A 24,708-nucleotide genomic window follows, 5' to 3' on the forward strand; every position below is an offset into this window, starting at 1 on the left:
GTCAGGCTGTGGTGGCAGAGTGCGTGCTACGGCCCGGTGACTGCTCTCCATGAGGGTCGAGTCCCCGCCAGAAACACAGACGCAGCAGTGCTTTTTGTAGAGAGCACATAAATATAGTTCAGTCTAGACAGAACACAATAATTAGCTGGTACGAAGACGTCAGACAGCATCAGCCGGTTCCCGTGTCTGGGCTCCCCGAGCAGAGCTGAGCGTCTGGCCACGTGGTGGGCACCGCGGGAAGGTGACCAGGCTCCGCTGTTTTTGAGGTAAAACTTCGTATGAACTTTTCCTTTAAAGCGAAATCCCTGTGGGACACCAGACGTGCAGGGGCAGCTCTGGCCTTCCACGTGGACACCCACAGAGCCACATGAGTCCGGCCACCATGGTTACCGGGGTGGAAGTGAAAACATCCTCGGCTAGACAAGAGCCAGGGGCGGCGAGGTGGTGGCTCTGGAAGCCACAGCTTCTCCCAGGCTCGTCCCCGTCCCCGGAGGTTCTTCTCAGGTGAGGTTCTGGGGTGCGGCCATGTGGGTCCCATTCCTGGGTCCCTGGGCCCATCACCCTGTCCTCAGCTTCAGCACCCGGGACAGCGGCTCCTTGGCGCTGGAGTAGACCAGGTAGGAGCCGGCAGCCGTGCGGAAGGTCTCCCAGTCCCTGCAGCCGAAGGTCGGGAGGCTGTGCATGGCCACGAAGCCTTCATACCCCTGCCACCTGTGGGGAGAGACTGTCAGCCTCGGGCCAGGGGCGCCGGCGCCAGGCTGCCCTCAGGGAGAGGAGAAGGTGCCTGGGCGTTGGGGCTCCCACTGTATCCCCCCTGCCGTGATCCCCGCCAGGCCTTCTTCATCTGCTTCTCCCACCGGGCACAGCATGGAGGGGCCCAGCATCCCAGCCTCACAATCCCCCCAGGTTACAATCGCGGGGAGCTGGGCCAGGAGGGGCCTTCTCAGCCTGCAAAGAGGAAACTGAGACCCGGAAGGGGGGACCTGCCCTGTCCGAGACCCCACGGCTGCTCTGATCCACCCAGGGTCCTGCTCCCATCCTAGATTGCCTTCGGATTTCTCCGTCGGGCGGGGGATGGGGAGGGCCTCCTGGTGGGTTAATAGTGGGGTCCGAGCTGAAGCCCCCTCCTCACTGCTGGGGTTGGCAGTGAGGCACGGCCCTCAGACGCACACCTGGCACCCATCTTTAGAGGCGGGAACCCCACTGCCAGCACGCGGCCCTGTGGCCCCCGCTCCCACATGAGGATGCTGTGCCTAGCCCTTCGTCCCGCCCCAGTCAGCGGCTTCTAGGTTTTGCCCTTCAAAAGGGCTTTATCGACAGGTAGCTCTGTTTCCATTGGGTGGAGGCCCCAGAGTGGGCCGCCTGGATCAAAAGCAGTCGTAGTTTTAATTTAAATGTTTTTCCAGATGACTTTCTGGAAAGGTTGGGGTGATTCCTGTCCTGGTGGGGAAGGGCCAGCCCTCCCCACCGAACACACACACACACACTCAGCACTGCGGGTCTTTAAACAGCGTCCAAACAGATGGGAGATGTGCGTCATCCTCGCGCTCTGAAACAACAATCTCTAACATGTTTATTCACATTGTCCATTTTTAGTTCTGATGACCCTATTTATATCTTTTGCCCATTTTTCCAGATTCAAAACAAATCTTTTATTAATTTGTGGGGTTCCTGTTCTGCCATATGTGTTGTGGACAGTTTGTCCTTTGATTTTGAATGGGACGCCCTTTCCATAGAAAACGTTTAAATGTAGGTGGTCGGCCTGGCGGCCTCTTTCCAGCCTAGGGAAGGTCTCACATCTTCTCTGCAGAACTTTGAGGTTTTACAAAGTCATCTTAGCTTTTCTTCTAATATTTCTGTTGTTGAATTTTTAACATTTAAGTGTTTTCTCCTTATAAAATTTACTTTGTGTATAATATGAAGCAGTGGTATAGGTGTGTTTTCTTCCAGATGGACAGAAAATTACAGGAAATTATTTTATTAATTCGTCTTTTTCTCACTGAGCTGAAATATAGCATTATCACACTAGATGATTGTGAAAGATCGGCTCTTTTCTGGACTGTATTCTACTCCTTCTACATATTTGTTTATGTTTAGCAAAAATCATACTGCTTTATTTGCACGCTGTCAGGACCTCCTTCACTATTCTCCTTTTCAACATTTTCTTGGCCATCTTTGAAAATTTTTTCTTCCATATGAATTTTTAAATTACTTAAATTTTTAAATTACTTAAAATTTAAAATTACTTAAAATTTAAAAATTAATTAAAACTTAAAAATTACTTAAAATTAATATTTTTTTAATTACTTAAAATTTTTTAAAATTTTAAATTACTTAAAATTTTAAAAAGTTTAAAATTACTTAAAATTTTAAAATTACTTTGTCTTGTTGAAAACAGCAATTAATTAGAAAGTCTAAAGAAAATTGATGATTTTTCTAATAAAGTATAGATAAGCAAACTTGTCTCAGGAAGAGACGTAGAACCTGATTAAACCAGTAGCCACGGGGGAGACTGGACGAGCTGCTCCACAAACACTATGGAAAAGGAACCAGGCCGCCGGCTTTGTAACTGAATTTAACCACGTCGTAAAGAAAACAGATTAGTCCTACTGTTCAAACCATCCCAGCCCACAGGTGTAGGTGGTGTGCCTGTTAAGTTAGGTTCCACATCAAGTGTCCAGAAGAAATCACAGAGCCATTTCATTTCCTATTATAGATACAAGAACCTGAAATCGATCATAATGATTGGTAGCCAGTGACATGTTAAATAATTGCACATCCTCGTTAAGTGACGCTCGGACCAGAGTGCAAGGTCACCTCTCATAAACCATTATGTCAACAGATTGACCGGGAAGATGCGCGCCAAGCACTGAAGAATGCCCGCGGGGCGAGACTGCTCACGTCCTGTCAAACTGTGTAACGCCCAGACCGTTTCCATCACATCAGCCAGACGGAACGGCGGCCACTGCTCCTACGATTCCAAATCATCCTGGAATTTCTAGCTAATTGAGAAAACTAGATAAGCAGTAAAAGCATTAGGAAATACAGAGGCAAAGTTGCTTTTATTTGTAGGTGTTCTTATACTTCTAGAGCTCCCACAGACATTTCTTCGGGAAACCATTAGAACTGAAAGAGAGAACGTGGCTGGATGGCCAGACACAACAATTAATTGTCAGGATACGCAGATGGAAATGGACATGTGCTTACAACTAGGAAAACTCCCAGAAGTGAAGGTATTGCGAACACCACAGTGCCTCTAGGACGAAGTGTAAAATTTTATTGAAGGACACGTGAAAAACAGAGGGGTCTACCGTAGGCCTGGATGGAAACGTTTAAAGGATAATATACAAATAACTCTCAAATTAGTGTATCCACACACGCATCTCTGGCCAAATCCAAAGTCGTGAGCCTCAGCGAGACTAGTGGTCACCTGGCTAACCCAGGGGCATCACCCAGACTCAGCCTGCACTCCGGTGCGCTGGGTGCCAGGTGACCCACAAAGCCCACTAACCTGTGACTCGCTCTGAGCCTGTGGTCACCAGTGGGGAAGGCAAGCACACGCCACGTGAACCGAGGTGGTGAGGAGGGGCACGGCCTTTACCTGTAAATAATACTGTTTACTGAGAAGGTATTTCCGTCGAAGGAGTTTGCAACCACCAGGAAATAATCTTCTCCCACTGAGAAGAACTCCCAGTCCAGAGCACTGCAAAAGCAACGAGCAGACGTTAGGACACGGGACTCGGACATGTTGCCATGGAACTCGGGGGGCTGGAGTTCAGCCAGTTCTCCCCCTAATCTCAGAATTCAGGGCGGTAGATCCCACTTCCAAAATCCACAGAAGGGGGAGCGATTTTCTCAGTCACACAGCCAGTTGGTCTATTCCCGGGAAATACAAATTAATTGTTCACTTTTTTAAATAAAAAAATGTAATTGTACTAAAATACACAAAACTGTCTGTTTCACCCATTCTTAAGTGCACAGCTCAGTGGCATTAAGCGCAGTCATACTGTTGTGCGACCGTCACCACCGTCCACCTCCAGACTTTTTCCATCTTGCCAAACTGAAACTCCGCCCCCGTGAAACACTGCCTCCCATCCCCTCCCCCAGCCCCCGGCCCCCGCCATCCTGCTGTGTGTCCCTATGAATCTGGCTCATCCAGGGAGGGCATATCAGTGGATTCTACTGCATTTGTCCTTTTCTGACTGGCTTACGTCACTGAGCATCATGTCCTCAAGGTTCATCCGTGTTTTCACAGTTGTCAGAATGTCCTTCCTTTTCGAGGCTGAACAATATTCCATTGTAAGAATGGACCCCATTCTATCCATTCCTCTGTCGATGGACACTTGGGTTACAAGTGTCAATGCTGATGCTATGAACATGGGTGCAAAGGTCACTCACTTAGAAGAGGCTGAAATAGAGGAACAGTCTCAAGCTCGTGGTCACTCCATGAAGGCCTGCAGCACCCCGTGGAGGCGGGAACTTGAGGACACTGGCCGTGAGCTCACCCACTCACCCGCTCCTTCCCTGACAGCCGTTCAGGTGCCAGCAGGGTCTGCTGACACAGAGACATTCCCCTACATTTGCAAGCTGTGGTTCTTACTGCAAACAGACCACTGCATCCTGCCTTCAGCAAATGCCTCCTGAACTTGCTAAGGGTGAGTCTGTGCTCAGAGATGGCTCAGTTCCCAGGGGTCTGACAGAGGGCTTCCAGGAAGGACATCCCAGAGCCCTGTCTATCCAAGGAGGCCAACCTGGGCATCAGCCATGGTCCCCAATCACCACTCTGATTACTGCATTACTGTCCTGTGTCCACTTTACAGATAAGGAAACTGAGGCCACAGCCTTGCAGCAAGTGGGAGTCACTTGGATGCCAAAGGTCAGGCCGGTGCGTCTGCCTCCAGTGGCCTCAGGGTTACAGCTTATTCAGGCAGTAGAGGGCCCTTCTCTCTTGGTCGATACTCACCCTGGGTTCCTTCTCAGTGGGGCACTGAGGGCGCTAGCCTAGAGCTCCTACAGGACCCTAGATGTGAGAGGGCCCATGGGGGTCCCTGGGGACATGCAGGGGGGCTGAGGCCAGTGGGGGCCCTGGGGCTCCTCACTGCTTCCTTCTTCTATTGTTTGGAAGCCTGTCTCAGGCCACTTCCAGGCATGGCCAGTCACGATTCGGTCATTAAAAAAAGTCGTGGCCGTGACCATGCTCATTGAGGGGCAGCACCTCGTGCTGCGGGCAGCAGGGCAGCCGTGTGGTCCCCGTGCAGTATCCTGCCAGTCGCAGCTGGGTTCTAAAACCGAGGCCGTGGAAAAGACGCCAACAGCAAAGTGCTGACTTACACTGTCTGCCCCACAGCTCACATCAGGGGCTGCGTTGCTTTAATCCAGGAGGAAGCGAACGTCTGGCGTGACTTCCCGCTCTCCCTCCGGAGCAGCGGGACAGTAAAGCCACTGACGGTAATGGGAGGCACATCTTTATCCTTCAGAACCACACCGTTTGGGCAAAAGGTGGAGACGGACAGATATCCACCAACCGATGAGGGACGAACAAAGTGTGGTAAATAACTACAGTGGAACATTCCTCAGTCATTAAAAGGGGTGAAGCACTGACGTGCAACGTAGGTGAGCCTCGAACACATGCCGAGTGAGAGGAGCCACACACAACAGACCACAACCTATGTATTCCATTCACAGGCAGCATCCAGAACGGGCAAACCCAGAGGGACGGAAAGCAGACTGGTGGGTGCCGGAGGCTGGGGAGGTGGGGGGCGGGGCAAAGTAGCTGAAGGGCGGGGTTTCTTTTTGAGGCGATGAAAACATTCTAAAGTCACTGTGGTGATGGTTGCACACACCTGGGAATTTCGTTTAAAAACACACACACAAGCCACATCGTTTGAAAGCAGAGTCCAGGTTACAACAGGAGCCACTATCACTCAGCTGGCCCTGGAGAAAGGTCTGCAGGGAGTGGGGAGCGAGACCACGTCACGCCTCCAGGAAGCGGGTGGGGCACCCGTGGCTTCCGGGAGGCACAGGCGCGCTGCCGTCTGTGGGCTACCGGGCGGGAAGCGGGTCCCCCTGGATCCCTGCCCCCCACCGCACCCCGGTACCTGCAGGTGCGGATCTCCTGGAACCTGACGAACGTCTGCGCGGTGACGTTCAGCTCGTAGATGACGGAGTCGATGACGTAGGAGTCGTTTTGCACTTGCATTTCCACGTCGTAGCGGTGACTATTCGCGACGGCAAGAAACACCCTCTCCCCGATGTGGAAAACCTCCCAGTCTGCAGCGCCAAACGTCTGGAACGGTGAGAAGGGGGCCAAGAGCACGCGTGAATGGAGACCCTCGGAATGGCCACCCACGCGCTCCAGCCCCTGCGTGCTCCAGGCGCCGGGTCGGGGCCCTCCCGCCAGCACGGCTCTTCCCAGCCTCACTGCACGTGAGTCAGGGGACCATCTGCATAGAGTGCTTCTTACCACCTGTGCCGCCCACTCCCCCATGCCCCAGTGTGCCCATCCAGGAGGTCCAGCTGCTACAACATCTCTGCCAGGGAGCCCTCCCTGCTCCCCCCAGTCAGGCTCTGAACTCCAAAGCAAACTCTAGGGGCCTCTGGAGTTTCTCACTACAGGCTGTCCCTAGCCTGAGGCTCTCCTTTGGCTCTAGGGACCACCCCATCTCTGGGTTCCTGTGCCGTCCCTCTGAAATCACTTATCACCCTCGAGGGTGAGGTGTGCGTGGGGCAACAGGGCTGGACCTTTACGTGAAGAGCTGGCTGCCAAGCCTTGGTCCCAGACCTCGAGCTGCATGAGCTGATTTGCGGGTGGGACCCAGGAGGAAGTTACGGCCAGCATCTCGGGGGTGCTGCGGTGAGGGTGCATGGGGAAGGGGAGGACCAGAGGGGTCCAGATCCAGGCCCTGGTCTGAGCCCTGAAGAGAGAGGGTGGGGCAGAAACAAAAGGAGTGACCACCCCTGAAGACAGCAAGCGGCAGGGGCTTAAGTGGAGGCAGGGAAGATGTGGCAGCTCCCGCAGCAGTGAGGGGCCTGTGGCTGGTGGAACAGCAGCCAAAGCTCCTGGGGACCCCGAACCACAGCCTGAGGAGGCCGCTGGGGTCTGAGATCCCACGTCAGCAGAAAGGCGTTGACTCTGTTCCCATGGGCTGGCGAGGGCTGCAGAAGCGCCGATGGGACACTTGGCACGAAATTGGCTTTAAATGTTTTGCCTCTTGGCTTCCGGCTTCTCATCCTGGTGGAGACACTTACACTAGACTGAGCCTCCTGCTGATAATAATCGTGAACTCTGGATGCGATGCCTAAAAAGCACACAGTTGTTTGAAGGCGCTGGACAAGGGCCGAGGCAGGTGGAGAGTGGAGGGGACGTGACCCCCGGATGCACGTTTATCTGACGTTTTCTCTGAGGGCACTCCCCATCCTGGGGCGCGTGGGCACGGCACTCGAATGGCGGCAGCAGGCTGGTTGGACATGGGAGTCCAAGGTGAGAGTTTGGGGCTTGCAGAGTCTCTAGCTCTAGGAAGGAGGGAACCCCAGAAGGGGGAGCCCCAATGTCTCCTTAGTAACTTCTTTCAAGTCCTGTCCAGCTCCTGAGGTGTACACACAGGGGACAAGATCCCAGGGACCCAGAGACAAACAACAACTGAGAGGCTGAAGGAACTGACCAGAGAGTTAAGCACCTGGGGAAACAGGCAGGCGAATGTGACCCATAATCAAGAGAAGAAACAGCAAGTAGAAATAGGTGGACACAGTGCAAATATTGGAGTTAACAGATGCAAACTTTACAGTAGCTATGATCAGAATCTATAGGGAAATATGTGTGTGATGACCAATGAGATGGGGAGATTTGGAAAGCTAGGAAAACTCTAAAAGGAGCCAAATAGAAATCCTACCTGAAGAGGAAAATATCTGTGTTCACAAATCTATTGCATGGGATCAAGAGCTATCAGGACCATCCAGAAGAAAGAATCAGTGAACTAGAAGAGAGACTGATAGACATTGCCTGAATTGAAGCACAGAAAGGGGGAAAAACGTTTACAATAGGGATTTCCCTGGTGGCGCAGTGGTTAAGAAACCACCTACCAATGCAGGGGACACGGGTGTGAGCCCTGGTTCAGAAAGATCCCACATGCTGCAGAGCAGCTAAGCCTGTGTGCCACACCACTGAGCCTGCGCTCTAGAGCCCGCGAGCCACAACATGAGAAGCCAGCACAACGAGAAGCCCGTGCACCACAAAGAAGAGCAGCCCCCACTTGCCGCAACTAGAGAAAGCCTGTGTGCAGCAACGGAGACCCAATGCAGCCATACATAAATAAATAAATATGTAAAAAAACCATTTATAATAAAGGTGAACAGAGGCTCTATGACTGAGGAATAATATAATGCAGTCTAACGTGCGTGTAATTGCGTCACAGAAGGAAAAGAAAAGAGAATGAGGCAGAAGAAACATTTAAATAAATGATGGCTAATATTTTTCCAAATTTGATTAAAAACCACAGATCCAAGAAGATCGGAGACCCCAACCAGAATAAAGACAAAAAAAACCCCACACCTTGACACATCATATTTAAATATCCGAGAATAGATGGAGAAGATTGCAAAAGCCACCAGAGGAAGACGACACATTCGATATAGGGAAACAGTGGTACCAATGGTACCCGACGTCTCATCAGAAACAGTGGAAGCTTGACATCAACAGAAAACCATCTTTAATGTACACGAAAGAAAAAACGTGAACCCAGAATTCTACAACCAGTGAAAATATCCTTCCAGGTAGAATAAAGTCATTTTCAGATAAAAGTGGTCGAATGAGTTGCCAGCAGACCTGCTCTACGAGAAGTACCGGAGGAAGCTGTGAAGCTGAAGGGTGGTTACACCACAGGGAGAGTCGTGTCTGTGGAAGGGATGCAGAGGGCGTTGGGAATGGTGAGCCTGTTGGTGTAAAGACAACCGACAGCAAAAATGATAAATTGTGGAGCTTATAACCTAAGTAGACGTGTGAGTCTATACATGCCGGACAGACGGGTGGGGGTAAATGAAATCATGTTGTTGTAAGGTTATTACATTAGATGTAAGGTATAATATTAATTCAAAATAGATTGTACACCTGAAACGAACACAACATTGTTAATCAGCTATACTCCGATATAAAATAAAAAATTTTTAATTTGAATTGTACATATTAACAGGGACTCATGGTTAATAAAAAATAGACCATAGGAAGTTGGATACGTATGCCGTAATTACTGGAGCACACAGTTACACAACGCACTGAATCAATACGAAACAGAGGAGATAGATGGAAGACTACGTATGTGACAGAGGGCTTGTATCCAGAATATAGAAGGAACTCCTACCTATCAGTAATGAAAGGCAGAAAATAAAATAAAATATGGGTAAAAGACTTGAATAGGCATTTCGCAAGGGGGCTCTAGCAAGCCAGCAGGTGGATGGAAACCCGCCATCTAGTCACCAGGGGATTTCGACTTAAAACCCACACTGCGGTGCCGCTTCATACCCAACAAGTAAAACTGCAAATACAGACAAAACCCGGTGTTGGCAAGAGCGCCGGGCGGCTGGAGCTCATGCTGTGCGGGGGAGTGTGTGAAATGGTAGAATCGTCTCGGAAAACTGCTTGGCGATGTCTGCAAAGTTAAACATCCGCCTACCTTATGGCCCAGAATTCCACTCAAGAGAAATAAAAACAATTTGCCCACGGAAAGCCTTGATGAGATGCCTGTAGGAGCTTTACTCATGACAGTGAAAAGCTGGGAACAGCTCAGGTTGGACGGACAAGGAACCGAGCCTGGAAGCCACGCAGCGCACAGGCTCGGGACCGGGCTGCTTCCTGGGGACACCGTGCGTCCCCAGACGCAGGTGGTCGTGGCGGGGGCAGAGCCAGTCACCCGACGCCCAGCGATGCTGGAGGAACACTCGCATCCCCACCCCACGTGGGAAGCGGCTCCGTTTTTCTTTACCCGGACCGGGCAGGGCGGGTCTGATGACTGCCCCTCCTCGGAGGTCCCTTCCCCGCTTGTAGATGGGTCCGCGCCGCCCAGCGCGCCCTCTGGCCCCGGCGGGTCCGGTACCCGGCCAGGTCGCCCGGCTTGGTGTTTTCTCCACGCCCAGCAGAGGGCGTCGCCGCCCGGTTCGCGGAGCCCCGATCCCGGGCAGAGCCGCTGCCCTTGAAACAGGCCTGGGCCCGTCCTGAGGAGCCGAAACAAGGGAGCCCAAGCTAAAAGTGACACACGAGGACAAGGACAGGGGCCAGGACACCTGGCGTTGCCAACCGCTTCCGGGCCAGGAGCTGGGCTGAGGCCTTTGTGCATTGGCGTCCTCTCCTCACCGCTGCTCCGGAGGTGGCACTATGTCCCCTGGGGTCACCCGGAAACTTCCGAGCTGGTGGGGACACTCGGGCCCGCGGGGCCGCCAGCCTCATCTGCTGTGTGGCCGCTTCATAGTCGACCGACGTTAAAGACCCGCACGAGTGTGCAGTGACACGCGCGCCAGCTCTGGCAGGTCGCAGAAACCACCAGAGAGGCCGGTGGGTGAGATCGCCAGCTCCTCCCACCCCGGTGCTGATGAGACCACGTCAGTGGGAAACGCCCACACCCGCACACACACCTGCACACACGTGCACGTGTGCAGACACACAAGACACCTGCATGCACACACCTGTGTATACACGTGCACACACCTGCATGGACACGACTTTACACACAATCCTGCATGCATACAAGTGTATACATGTGCACATACCTGCAGGCACACAAGCTTTTATGTACACACCCACCTGTATACACCTGTATGCCCTTATACCTGATGCACACACATGCATTGTGTATATACATGCACACGCTTGCAAGCACGCACGTGTACACACCCACACAGGACAAGGGGCCAGGGCTTGTATGAAGAGGGGGTATCCCACAGATTGCCAGGGCTGCCTTCCAGCTCCGACTCACTCCACCCTCCGCTCACTTGCCTTGAGCCCCAGCGCGGAGGGGGAGAGGCGTGCAGATGGGGGTCGGTGAAGGGGCTGTCAGGGCCTGGGAAACGGGGAGAAGGGCCAGGAACCCAGGAGGAAGGACGGGGGCGTGGCCAGCGGCAGGGAGGTGGGGAGGAGCATCCAGGTGGGCGTGGCTTAGCGCGGGCGGGGCGGGGAGGGGAGGTGTGTTCTCACCCTACCTCTGCTGTCCGCGCAGCTGCGTCAGGCGCCAGATACAGCAAGTACGCGGCGCCTCGTTCAATTTGAATTTCAGATAAGCAATGGTTCTTCAGTGTATGTGTATGGACACGCTTTTACTAAACAATGATTCGTTGTTTATCTGGAATTCACATTGAACTGGGTGTCCGGTATTTTATCCGCCAGAGGCTGGCACAGGCCAGCATGGGGCCCCCGGCTCACAGTCACCGGCTAGCGATGAGCTCTCCTCGCAGGGTGGAACCAGCACCTGCGCCCTCAGCCAGAGGCTGCGCTGCCCCCGCTCGGAAGCGAATGGGGGACCGTCCCCACCCAGGGCTGCTCCAGCCTGGGCAGGGCATGAGCGGGCCTGAGGCCCCGCTGTCAGGCCGCTCCTGGACTCTAAGCACATTAGGGACTCATCAGGGAGAGAAGAACCCTGCCTGGCGCCGGATCAAGGAGGCCAGGCACCTGCTGGGCTGGTGGGCCCTTCCCGCCCTCCTGAGCGGAATTCCCCCGGAGCTCTGCCCTGGAGTCCCCTGGCTGCGGGCCTGGCAGGCTCTGGAACACCTCGAGGGACGATGGTGCTTCCAGGACTTGGCAGCCGGGAGCACCTGGAACCCCTGACGGCCTCCCTTGAGGGTGGGTGGGCTCCCGGTAACCAGCGGATCCCTTGCTGGGGAGGAGGCCCTCAGGTTCCGGCTCTGATGGAGCAAAGACCCAAGGTCTGGGAGTGCCTGGGGAGGGAGGGGCGGGGCGCGCTGCCTGGGGAAGGCAGGCAGCCCCCCAGAGGGCCCTGGGGGGACGCTGCCATTCCCACTGTGGGCAGCTGGCTAAGGTGGGTGAGGGTCCCATCCTAGGAGGCTTCAGGGGGTGCCCCTCCCAGCTCTCCCCTGGCCCAGCAGCCCCTCCAAACCTTGCTCCTCCCCAGGCCGCCTGGTCCACTGCCCGCTCCTGCCTCACAGAGCAGACCCGAGGCACAGGAGGAAGCGCCAGGGCCCTTGCCAGCACCTGAGCCCGGCCCCTCCCGGCGCTGACTGCTGAGGGCGCTCTCACACCACCCTCCTTACAGACGTGCCTCCTTTTCCTTCGTTTCTGGACGTCTACATTCCCGGTGGAGACTACGTTTCTGACAAGCCCACAGCTCCACCCTCATCCCCAGACACCCACTGATAGCTCTGGGCAGCGCCTCTGCCCGTCCCCTCCACCTGCCCTGAAGCACGGCTTCCTGGGGTTCACTGGCCCTCTCCACTGGGGCCCCTGTCAGCCCTCAGCTGCGCCCCCCCCCCCAGTCTCCCACTGCCCTCGGTTCTCTTTTCTGCCAGCGGCACCTCCATCAGCCCCGCCTCCCAGGCAATAAAGCCCGCCATCTTGGCCCACCATTCCCCTCCCCGCTCCCCCGGCCCCTCCGTTCTGGGTCTACACGTGATGACTGTGACCACAGGCCCCACAGCCAGACAGCTCAGGGAGCAGAAACCCCAGGGGCTGGAGGCTGGATTTCTGTGGCCAGAGCCCATTCCTTCCTGCACACACCTCGCTCGGACCTCCTTTGGTCCAAGATGGTGAGGCCAAGTGGTTGGAGCTGTGGTCTCTGCCACCTGAGGAAGGTTCCAGGATTCCTGGTGGGAGAGGCGGGGAGGTCTGGAGGGCGGGGCTGAGGAATTCGTCCAGGGTGGGCAGCCAGCCTCTCACGTACACCTGAGCCACAGACCTGGCGTGGGCATGGCCCGGGCCCTCCCGGTGAGCTGAACTCACCCCGCAGCCCTGGGACCCCGCCCAGCGCCCCTCCCAGCACCGTCCGTGTGCACAGCTTCGCAAACACCTGCGTGCGCCCTTGCCTGGCCGTCCCTCCACAAAGGTTTCCCTGCGGTGTGGGCACCTCTCCACCCACACATGCTTTCAAAGCACCGGCCTCTCCTGCTTCAAAGCCCATGGCCGTGAGAGATGGTGCAAAGCTCCAAATCAAGTGGAAACACATGAAGACATCGCCAGGACCTGAGAGGATTAAAACACAGTATGAAAAATGCTGGCAGAACATGAAAGTGGGACCTCGTGGGTTCTGAGGACTCGAGTGTGAAGAAACATGGGTCATAAGAGAAGGCAGCCTTCAGGCAGGGCTCCGCAGTCGTTTGCGGGCTCAGGTGGCAGCAGTGTCCCCTCACAGCCCCCACAGTCACTCTGCCCGCTGGCCAGAGACACGCTCTCTCACAGCCACTGTGGTCCTGCTCTCGCCCGCCCTTGTGGGTGATTCTTCCAGCTGACGTCCCACCCCTCAGCTGGTTCTCCTTTAGGTCCTGTAACCCGGATGGCCCCCGCCCTGGCTCAGCTGGCGCCGTCGCTGCCCCTTGGCCCCGGCCTCCCTTCTGTGTCTGAGGCCTACGGCAGGGCTGGGTGCAGACTGGAGCTGGATCCAGATGCAGCCTGAAATGCAGAGTTTCCGGGTCTCACGTACCTGGAGCCGGCACACTGGGGGGCATTCAAGGAGACTGGCCAGAATCCCCTTGGGATTTGGAACATACCGCACGGGGGACAACGGCAGGAACTGAAGACTATTCTGAGAGATCTGCGGTGACTGTTTCCAAATATCTAGCAGACAAGCCGGCGGAGCAGGGGAGCAGACTCCTGCGGTGTCCAGAGAGCACAGTCCTGCAGCCTGGCACAGAGGCCTGGCAAGCGGCCTTCTGGTCAACCACACAGGTCCCTAGCAGGGCTGTCACACCAAGCATGTGATATGAGGAGGGTTCCTGCAGCTGTTTGGGGAGTGCCTCTTGGAGATTATCATCCTGTAGCTGCCAACACTGTGATCCAGCCTCACCTACATCTGAGCAAGAGGCCAGTTTAGGAAGGTCTTCATCAAGGGCCTCAACCAGGTCCCCAGCTCCCCGGGGCACAGCGGCCAGTGACAACGCCACCCACTGCCAGGCTCAACGTTAAACATAAACAGAAAACTAAGGGTCCTCCAGATGTTTTATAAAAGACCTAGAACGTGAGAGTCAGGCTACAACATATACATACACTCATACTGGAAGAAACTGAGCTGGTTCTAGGAACAGAATAGAATTCTAAAAAATTATAATTATCAGACTTCCCTGGTGGTGCAGTGGTTAAGAATCCACCTGCCAATGCAGGGGACACAGGTTCGAGCCCTGGTCCAGGAAGATCCTACATGCCGCGGAGCAACTAAGCCGTGAGCCACAACTACTGAGCCTGTGCTCTACAGCCCGTGAGCCACAGCTACTGAAGCCCGCGTGCCTAGAGCCCGTGCTCCACAACAAGAGAAGCCACCACGATAAGAAGTCCGTGCACCGCAATGAAGAGTAGCCCCCGCTTGCCGCAACTAGAGAAAGCCTGCATGCAGCAACGAAGACCCAGTGCAGCCAAAAATAAATATAAATAAAATAAATAAACTTAAAAAGAAAAGAAATTACACAAACTCTTAAAAAAATAAAATTATAATTATCTTCAGAAGTATTCAAGAATATACCGCATTTATAGAGTAAATACAGAATGCCATTAAAGGGAAGAGTTCTTGGATATTAAAAACACGATTCCTAGCATTACAAGAAGATGCTCATCAACAGGATTAGAGAATAAAGGTAAGGAAAGCGTCTAGGTTCTAGAAAAAGAAAAGGTAGATTCAATCCAGGAGATCCGAAAGCTGGCTAACCGTTCTAGAGAGAGGGGAGCGTGAGACGATCAAGAAAAACTAAGAAAATCTCCCAGGCCTGGGGATGCACGCCTTCAGGTTGAAAGGGCACTGAGACCAATCAGACAGGAAGCACAGGAAACCACTGCGAAGAAACCTGTGGGCACTGAGGGCAGAGAAGTTCATAGGAAAGGCACCTGGGGAGGCAGGGGCTGCCCTCAGTGTTTCCAAGGAAACTTCCCCCCTAAAATCCTGCATGCGGTACATGAGGCAGGGTAAGGGATGCAGCCACCATGAGTGTCCACACTTCCCGCCACAGAAGGTCGCCCTCACTGGGATGAAGCCGGCGAGGTCACGGCTCCCCCAGCCTGTGGCTGTGCTGTTGGGGCACGTGGCCCACGTGGCTGTGGAGGGCGAGGGGTGAGCTCTCACCCTCAGCCCAGGATTGACGTGGCCTCACTCTGCTCAACACCCATTGGCTGGTCCTGGTCACATAACCTGGCTGAGCTGCAGGGACGCTGGGGAGTGTCGGGGAGCACCTGGAAGGCGGGGTGTCCTTGAGGTCAACCAGAACACCGGACATCAGAATTGGACACGGTGGCTCCAGCCAAAGATGGCGGTAAAGGAAAGTTCCAGAAAGGGGACCATTGTCAGTTCTAGAGACAGTCAGCCCGGACAGCACAGGCAGGAGGGCCCAGGAGGGGGGTTATGGGAAAAGAGGGAGGGGTCTTCACGGGCGCACACCGGCCAGAGGCCTTGCAGACGCGATGGGAGCACCAACACGCGGGTGGAAACTCAGGAGGCGCTGAAGACGTGGTGTTCACAGGGGCTCTCGGGGACAGGGATGGCCAGCAAGAAGCCGGGGGACGTTACCATGTGCAGAGACGGGGGTTTTCTTCCCCAAAAAGAAAAGGAGAGGGAGGGAGGGACTTCAGAAAAAGCAATTAGGAGCTTGTTGAAAAACATTATGTGCAGCACATGGGGTCCACGTATGAAGTGAGCCACGTGTGGTGGGCTTGTGGCATGAAAGGAGAGTCTGAACCGCATTCAGAGACTGTCCCCTGGGGTGGCACGAAGGTCATCCCACCACTGAAGCCACTGAGAAGGGAGTGATCACAGCCGCGCCCTTGGCTCTGCGCGAACGACATTGGGACGCGGCCAGGACGACGCAAATGCCGACAGTGGCTCTCGATTTTAGAATCATCCGTGGGGGCTCGGCCTGGGGTCTGACACTGAGAGGGACAAGCTGGGCGGCTTGGAGGGAGGAGGGCGAGGGAAGGTGGGAGGAGGGTTGGGGCCCCACATCGTCACCCTAGACCACGGTGGGCGTGAAGCGGGGATGCCAACGCCGCCCGCTATCCCGGGGCCCAGCGGCCCATGCGTGGTTCAGCCGGGCATCTGGGGTCACGCCACGTAATAAAGGCTTCTCGCTGCCTCAGTCAGAGGTCCCTCCAGGCAGCCCACGACAGTGGGGACCAGCTGAGGGACACTCAAGGTCTGCAGGGAAGGTGGACAGTGCTGCCACCACAGCTGACCAGGTCAGAGGCCAGCTGCCTGCTGCTCCAGGGCAAGAGCCTGGCGCCCACATAAAGGTGGGTCAGACCGTGAGGGCCCCCAGGGGCCAGGGGACCCGGCTGAGCAGCCGGGCTGCCGGAAACTCCGTGCCAGGGCAGCCTCCCGCCTCATTTAGGGCTCCCAGGCTATATTCGGGGTCCCAGGGGCTCGGCCTGAGCCTTATTCTGGGGAGGCGCCTGGGTGCGGAGGCCCGGGCTGGGCCCCTGGTCCTGGCTCGTGCGGCCTGGGTCCTGCGTCGCCCAGGTGCCAGGCAGAGGTGCGGGGCCGGCGGGGAGTGCAGGGTCCTTACCAGGAAGGACTGGAAGAGCTGGAAGCTGCCGCCCAGCCGCACGTACAGGTGGGACTGCAGCTGCGTGGATGTGCCATTGAAGGCGTTGGCCACGGCCAGGAAGGCGTAGGGCCCCACCGTGAAGAACTCCCAGTCGCAGGCGCCCGACGTGGCGACGGTCTGGTTGGCCTCGAAGAGCCGGGCCCCTGGGCTCCACTTGTAGATGACACTGTAGATGTTGTGGTCGCTGCCTGGAAGCCGAGCGCCATGGAGGGAGGGAGACGGGCCGCCGTGGCCTCGCGCCGGCCTTGGCAAGACCCTGCCCGCCCGGACCCTGCCCCAGGCCCTGCAGCCCGTCCAGTCCAGCCAGGCCCTGCTCTCCTGCACCCTCCCCAGGCCCCCAGCAGTGGCAACGCCCTTCACGTGACCTTCCTGCCTCTGTGCCCCGATGAGAACCCTCGGGGGTCCCGGCTTCGGATGGCTCCAGAGCCCCCGAGGCCTTGCAGCACGCTGGAGGCGGGACCCCCGCCCTCCCCAGCCTCACCCCTCACGCTGTCCACCATCCCCTTCGCGCTCCCCGCCGCCGGTCAGGCCTGCCCGGAACGTGCTCCCTGGAGCTCCTCACCCACCCCCAGGGCTGGGCCAGCCTCTCCCGGGACACTCACTCCCATGGGGGGTATTGGGTGGCGGGCTCCTGGGGTCCTCTCTGCCCATGAGCGGTGGTGGGGTCTCCTCCCTGGCCCCCCGCCTGCCGCCAGAGTTCCCCGGCGGGTGTAGACTCAGGTGATCGCTGAGCCGCAGAGCCTGCCGAGGCCAGAGGTGCCCTGCAGGGCCGACTGCCCCCCGGGGCCCTGTCCCCCAAGAGCTACAAGGCAGGGAAGGGCTCACTGTGGCCACGCAGGGCAGTCACCTGGCCCAGAGCCAGGTTTCCCAGGCCCTCCCAGGACTGTCCCCCACTGCACCCACTGCATCCCACAGAGTCTGTGCCCAGAATGGAGAAGGGCAGGGACGCCCTTCCCTGGACAGATGAGGGGTGCGCAGGTGCGTCCTCCCTCAGACGCCCCCGTCAGATTGCCAAGCCCGAGGACACGGCCACGTGTGGTTATTACACATTTTTAATGAGATACACTGAACCCTGCAGGCGACCCTGCCCTGGCCCTGGAGTCCAGGCCATAGCCCCTACCTTCCCGGTGGTTGGCCACGGCCAGGAAGTGCTCCCCGGACACCTCGAAGGCCTCCCAGTCCCGGGCGCCGTGGGTGAGGACCCTCTGGTACGGTGCGAACCTCCGCCTTCTCTGGCTCCATTTGTAAATGACAGAGAACTCCTGACCCTTTTCATTCGGTTCAAAATTAGCCACAGCCAGGAAGATCTGGGGAGAGGACCGGGACAGCGTTCTCGTGATCTGTGCGAGGGGTCCGGCACTCGAGGCTTCTGAACACCGGCCTCGGGACAGGGGCTGAGCCGGGACTGATGGCCTGGGGCGGGCCCAAGCGCCCACGACTGACTCTCCGGATCTTCATCACATTAAGACCCGCAGCCGCATCCGCATGTAGCAGCCCATGAGCTCCGTTCCTGTCTCCCAAGCCCAGGAAAAGCTTCACGCACGGAAATGTTCTCCAGCACCGGGTGAAGAGGAAAACTCTTAACGCCCTGCTGTCTCAGGAAGCATGTGTTTGTCACGCAGTCGAGGACAACATGGCAACGCCCCACGTGTGACGTGAGCTGGAGGCCGGATGGTGGGTCATGTGATGAGGCAGGAGCCGGAAGCCCGGGGGTGGGGCACACTCACGGCGGCTGAAGCAGCCCCAGGTACACTCCGCCGCTGCTTAGGGGACGGGGCAGACTTTTTTCTTAGTTTTCTAAAGTTCCCAATTTTTCTTTGATATCAGGTTGTTTTTTATAATGAAAAAATATAAACCTTTAAAATGTCATCAACCATAAAACCAGAGGGCTAGTCACTCCTTCACCAGGCTGGCTGGGAGCGCAGGACCCTGAGGGCTGGCAGCGACGGGGAACAGAGGTCTGTCTGTTTCACTCAGTTTTGTCCCCCGTTGGGGGGGATACCTGCCCAGGTGAGGGCAGGGCTGCACCTGGCACACGTGTTAGTGAGCAAGTGACTTGGGGGCGGGCTCGGGGAGGTAAAGAGAAAACTCTCACAAGGGGATGACCCTCTTAGCCACGACCCGTGGGCCACTGCTCAACGCAGCCCTGGTGGAAGGAAGGGGAGGCCGCCCACGAGGCTTCCCACCCAAGGCCTCCGGGCCAAGCTCACCATCCTCACCTGTCCCTCCATTAGGACATCACGTGTCCCCAGTGTGTATGGAGTGAGTAAAGGAAGGCTGGGAATGGAGGCCTATTTTCATTCTGACGTGACGTCCGCCCTGCTGACTGGTTTAGGTCAGATTACCTCCAAGGTTTAAGGAGGCAGTGGTGGGTCTGCACGGAGCTGGGGAGCATCTCAGACATGGGCTGATCTCTATTTTGCGGAAGCCAAACAGACTTTCTCAGTCACATTCTGGACACAGAGACGCAGCCGCGCCTGACTTTAAAAGGCACTTAGAACCTGCACGAGGCTTCGAAACCAGTAGAAGTGCCTTTCCCCATAAAATCTACGTAAGGAGCCCCAACCTTTGGGCTCTGTGGGGTTTCCCAAGGGAAAAAGGATCGAGAAAGACTCCGAATGCAGACTTGCCTTTTTTCCAATGGTGAAATGTCTCCAGGACTGCGCTTGGTGCGTGGGAATGTCCTGGTACGAGGAGAACTTCCCGTCGGCCCATTTGTAGATGGTGGACTTGGTTTTCCTGTTGGCAGTGGCCACGAAGAGCCCGGCCCCAGGGATGACGAAGACCTCGATACCCAGTGTCTCCGAGTTCGTGAACAGGCTCTGATGCTCCTCCACGTACTCCAGCCTTTCTTTGGCTTGTGATAGAGACACAGAGACCCAGTTAATGCTTCCCAGGACAGAAGCCTGGACGGACGTCCAGGGGTGCAACCCCAGGGACCTGGGCCATGACCCGGAGCACTGTGGCCTTGAGCGCCGTGCCGCCCTCACCAGGAGGCCCGGCAAAGGAGCCTCTCATCCCCGCACAGGTTTTAGGGTCTGCAGAGCCCCCAGGGATACTAGTTGGGTGGAACTGACACGTCAGGTCCCTACTAGATGTTTCCCACGGCTCGCGGCTTCCACGAAAGGCTGTGCCCTGATGGGAACTAGAGAGTAGAGGCCACGGCTCGGGGACTTTCCCCCGGAGCCAGTTCCCGTTTCCCGAGGACCCCCTTGGGGAGCATCACGGAACCTCTCCTCACCTCCCCGCCAACAGAACCACTCCCGGGCTCCTGGCACCATCGCGTCCAATGTTGACCCGAGTGGGCAGAGAGGGTAGGAGAGCAGGTGGGGCTCCTGGAGCGGGGCTGGCCCCCTCGGGGAGGTTCGAGAGCTGAGAGCCGGCCAGCCTACCCGTAGGGCCCAGGGGGGCACACGTTTCCAGGTGAGGCACGCGGGCTCACTGCTCTGTGGGGGGGTCGTCCCTGCCCCTAAGTATCGCTGGCTCTGAGAAGACCCCGAGGTCCCCAGAGCCCCACCCACCTCACCTGCTAACACGGAGACCCACTCGCTGCCCACGCACAGGTATAGCCCCTTGCGGCCGGCGTCAAACCAGAACTGGGCGTCCTCCGCTTTGGTACACGGCGGCCGGGATCCCAGCGTCACCTTCATGTCGGTTTCTGCAGGGAGGCAGGAAGATGGGTGTCCAGTGGGCACGTGCTACCCGGAGGAGGGCAGAGGCGGGAGTGTCAGGTGACCCCTGCTTTCGCCTTCAGCTCCACCCCCTGAGCTGCCAGGAGCCGCTCAGGGTCTCGGGGAGGGAGGGAGACCCGAGAGCCCATGGCCTGCCTGGGGCGTCCGCACGCAGGACGGCCTCCCTCCCACCTAGCTCTTCCCCGTGGCCTCAGCTCTGCTGAGAGCCCTGAGCCATCACGCCGCACGGCTCCCCGTGGCCTCAGCTCTGCTGAGAGCCCTGGGCCATCACGCCGCACGGCTCTCCACTTCCACCTGAGACTCGCTGGTACGCGTCCACCCAGCTTCCATTCTGCGTAGTTCTGAGGCCCCTGACCCCTGACCCCGGGGCTCACGGCTTCATCCCAGGTCCAGCCCTCACCCCGATGGTGCCACTTGGCCCCTTTACAGCAACGTCCGCGATGTGGCCCCGGCGGCCAGTCTGTGGCACTGAGCGCATCCTCGACCTCTTGAACTGCCCGGCAGAGGCCTGGGGCCAGACTCCTGCCCGAGGCCCGGCAAACAGCCCAGAGGCCGTGTGCCTCTGGGAATCTGGGGACACGGGTCCAGGATTGGGCCTAAGGGCCAGCTTGCTCAGGGGGCTCCCCTGACTCGTGAGGCTCGAGAGGGTCGGGCTGTCTCCCCGCCTCCCTAGTAGGGAGGAGGGGTTTCAGACCCTCCATGGCAGGGGATGTGGCTTAAATAAACCGTCAACACCAACTTTACACTGGGGAGGTGCAAACACAAACTAAAGACGGCAAAGCTGGGGACACTCTAGGCTGGGGGATCCCAGAAAACAGCAATGAACCTCATGAAGGTCGGGGTCCCCGCGGGGGTGGGGTGCTGACGCTTGATGTCTGTTGGAGAGGAAGGGGGGAAAGGGCCCCAACGCTGCTCTGGGGGCAAAGCAGGGATGCAAGATTGTAGGCTCAGCCCCAGGTCCCAGGCGGGACGAGCAGTTAATCGAGGGCACGGTCCAGGCGGGGGTTAAACAGCCATGGGGGGCGCCCTTGGGAGGGAGGCGGGTCTGGCGGCACCATCTGCCTTCCCTGCGGGGCCGTCTGCGTCAGGCCCGGCGTTCCCTTCATGCATGTGCCAAGCGCCCTCCTGTCTTGTGCCCGGGGAGGTTGGCAGTGCCAAGGCTCCCAGGGTCTACCGTCGGCGTGGGGAGCGGGTGGCTGCGGCCTACTAACCATAGGGGTACTTCAGCACCTCACTATCTTCCGGCTTCCCTGCGAGTCCCCGCAGGATAGGGGGGATGGACAGCAGGGCGAGCTCAGGATTCCTGCAGGGACAGAGCCTCAGGGTGGCGTCTGAGCCGGGCAGCAGGACCAGCTGCCTCACCAGGCCCTGCAGAGAGAGGGACAGCGCGCTGAGACCTGCACTGCTGGAGCGGGCCCCGCCCACTGGGCTCAGTCCCCCCAGCCCCCGAGGGAGGGGTGGAAATGCGGGTGCGGGTCTAAGCTCTAAAGCCAGGAGAGAGGAGTCAGCCCGTTGGGTAAGGGGGGCATTGGGAGCAGTGGTGGAGAGCTGTGCACCATTCGAAGGTGATTACACCACGGAAGGGACCTTTCCTGTGGACGCCCTACAGTGACCAGGTACAATGCTCATCCATCTGTATGTCCATCCACTCGTCTCTCTGTCTACCTATCTGTCCATCCATCCATCCATCCATTTGTCCATCTCTGTCCATCCATCCATCCCTTTGTCCATCCATCCATCCATCCATCCACCCACCCAAATACCCATTCATTCATCCATCCATCTATACATCTGTTCATCTATCTGCCCACCTATCTGTCCATCCATCTGTCCATCCACCATTCATCTATCTGTCCATTAGTCCATCCATCCACCCATCCATCCAAGCATGCCATCGGTAAATATTCAGAGCGTGGTTCTTTACACGGGACACGGCAAGAAACAAAAGCCCTAACCCTCATGGAGCAAGGTCCCCCCCGCTCCCCTGCACTCTAAGGGAAAGACAGGCAACGAGCAAACACACAGCTGGTCTGAAGGTGGTCAGGGCTACAAAGACAATCTGGGGAAGGGGGTGAGAGAGCTGAGTGTGGGTGTCGTCTCCTCAGAGTGCAAGGGAAGGCCTCCATGGTATGAGGGCACAGGGCAGGGCCCCAAAGTCACAGGGAGTGTGCCATGGCAGGAGTGGGACAAATGTTCCAGGAGGAGGGCACAGCAGGTGCAAAGGCCCTGTGGTGGGAGTGTGCCCGGCATGCATGGGACTCCATGGAACCTTTATGCTCCCCATTCCCAACTGCACGTACAACAGTGTCAAACTGGGGTGCCAGACCAGTGGTGACAGCCCCCCAGGAGCACTGGTGTTGGGAGGTCCAGGCAGGCAGCTCCTCCGTAGTTACCGTGAACTGGCCTTTGGTCCTCCTCCGGCTGCCGACGAAGAACCGGGCTCCTTGCACCGATAGGGTGGCCGGGAAGGGCACATCAGCCATTCTGAAAACATTGGAGGATGGTTTTAGGGCCATGGGAGAGCAGGGTCGTGGCCTATTTACGTAGAAAAGGATGGGGGCAGCCCCGCCTGAGGCTGTATCAGTGTCCGGGGTCAGCCATAACGAGAACCACAGGCTGGGCGCCTCAAACCACAGAAGTGTGTTCTCTCGCAGTGCTGGAGGCCAGAGGTCTGAGATCGGGGTGTGCCCCCTCTGAAGACTCCAGGGGAAGGTCCTGCCGCCTCTTCCGGTTGCTGGGAGCTCCTGGAGTTTCCGGGATTGTGGCTGAATCATGTGGCCTTCTCCTCCACGCCTCCTTGTAAGGTCACTGTGTCAGGGCCAACCTACTGCTCAGCTTAGCTCGGTTATGCCTGCAGAGATGCTGTTTCCAAACGAGGTCCCATTCTCCGGTTCTAGCGGATGTGAATTTGGGGGGAAGCTCTTTGCCCCAGGACAAGGATCTTCTACAAAACCGTGTGCTGCGGAGGTGTTCAGTGGCCCCTCTCCATGTCACGGGCGTCTCCAGTGGCTCCTCCCGGCACGGGGTCCCCAGCCCGCCCCCGTCCTCTGAGCCCAGGGCCGTGAGACAGATGATGTCGGGGCCAGACGGGGTTCACCTCGGTGAGCCGGGATGTGTGGGAAGATGTGGCTGGAGTTGGGTCTTGAGATGCAAGTGGAGGCCCAACTCGGGATGGGGAAGATGTGGGACCTCCTGGAGGGGACTGCGTGGCTGGAGCCTCTGGGGGAAGAGCCAGGTGTGTGCTTCCTCTCCACTGTCCAGCACCTCCCGGACCATGATGCCACGTCCTCTAGTCAAAGCACCTGCTCCGTCCAGGGTCTGCCGTCTGGCTGCCGCCGGCCGTGGCAAGGTCCCAGAACGCCTGCGCTCCGAGCACAGCTCCCAGGCTTCCTGGGTCCAGGTGTGAGCCCTCCGCGGCACCGCAATGATCTCCAGCACCCGCACCGCCAGCCTTGTCCTCCTGCACATGGCCCCCATCACAGAACTGCCCCGCCGCCGGCTCTCCCACCTGAGCCGCCGTCTCCCTATAAAGGCCCCAGTGTATTCGGGGCATGGTGGGGCGGAGTTGTGATAAAGGCATGTTTAAACAGTGTGTACGTGTTAAGGAGAATCTTTTATTCCAACAAGTTTCATAATGACAAAGCAGAGTGAGAGTCTACCTTTGAAAGGAATATTTGTCATAAGGATAGATCTAGTGTAAATGGACCATTTGTGATTAAGAAAGAAAGGGTGGCGAGCCCCAGCCAGCGAGGAGGGACGCTGAGGTCCGGTGGGGGCCGTCCCCGCCCAGCTTACCCGGGAGCCAGGCCATGGGGACCAGGCCACGGCCAGGACAAGAGATGGGCTCGGGCTCTCGAGTGCCCGGGGTTGCGTCAAAGCTATAAGGCGATTCCGCACGTTTATTTGGTGTTCTGGTGAATATTTTCTCCCTCGTCCCAGAAAAGGAAACTGAGTCAGAGAGGTTAAGTGATGGGTTGAAAGTCACAAAGCAAGACCTGGGCCTCATCGGGCGGCAGCTCCTTTTGGGCTCCTGGTGCCCGAGCTCACCCTGACCTTCCTCTGGGCCTTGCCTCGATGCTACCGACTCCGCAGCCCCGTAGATGGGTCGAGTCCCATCCCCCAGCCCCAGCGGGCAGGCTGCGGCCCCTCCCCGCCCGGGCGCTCCCGCCCATCGCCGCCTCTCTGGGGGCCGGGGCCGTTCCACGTACACCAGCCAATGAGCCTGGCGCTCCTCCTCCAGCCTGACCCCAGCGGCCTTCGGCGGAGCCCCGCGGGCCAGCGTGCG

The 24,708-nt window shown here is 57.3% G+C and overlaps 1 protein-coding gene across 1 annotated transcript in view; it reads right to left on the bottom strand.

Moving 5' to 3' along the window:
* Positions 1 to 262: 262 nt before the first annotated feature.
* TSPEAR (thrombospondin type laminin G domain and EAR repeats) overlaps positions 263 to 24,708 on the bottom strand; it is a 60,162-nt gene continuing 35,716 nt past the window's right edge. Inside the window, exons 4-12 of the mRNA XM_067739651.1 lie at positions 22,817 to 22,907; positions 21,635 to 21,791; positions 20,258 to 20,389; positions 19,362 to 19,588; positions 17,852 to 18,038; positions 16,690 to 16,919; positions 6,099 to 6,286; positions 3,602 to 3,703; positions 263 to 711 (exon numbers count right to left, since the gene is read on the bottom strand). Coding sequence (XP_067595752.1) covers positions 558 to 711; positions 3,602 to 3,703; positions 6,099 to 6,286; positions 16,690 to 16,919; positions 17,852 to 18,038; positions 19,362 to 19,588; positions 20,258 to 20,389; positions 21,635 to 21,791; positions 22,817 to 22,907 — 1,468 coding nt within the window. The 3' untranslated portion in view covers positions 263 to 557. The remainder of the gene's footprint in view (positions 712 to 3,601; positions 3,704 to 6,098; positions 6,287 to 16,689; positions 16,920 to 17,851; positions 18,039 to 19,361; positions 19,589 to 20,257; positions 20,390 to 21,634; positions 21,792 to 22,816; positions 22,908 to 24,708) is intronic.

This window comes from Pseudorca crassidens, chromosome 5 (assembly GCF_039906515.1).
Source record: "Pseudorca crassidens isolate mPseCra1 chromosome 5, mPseCra1.hap1, whole genome shotgun sequence".
NCBI lineage: Eukaryota > Metazoa > Chordata > Mammalia > Artiodactyla > Delphinidae > Pseudorca > Pseudorca crassidens.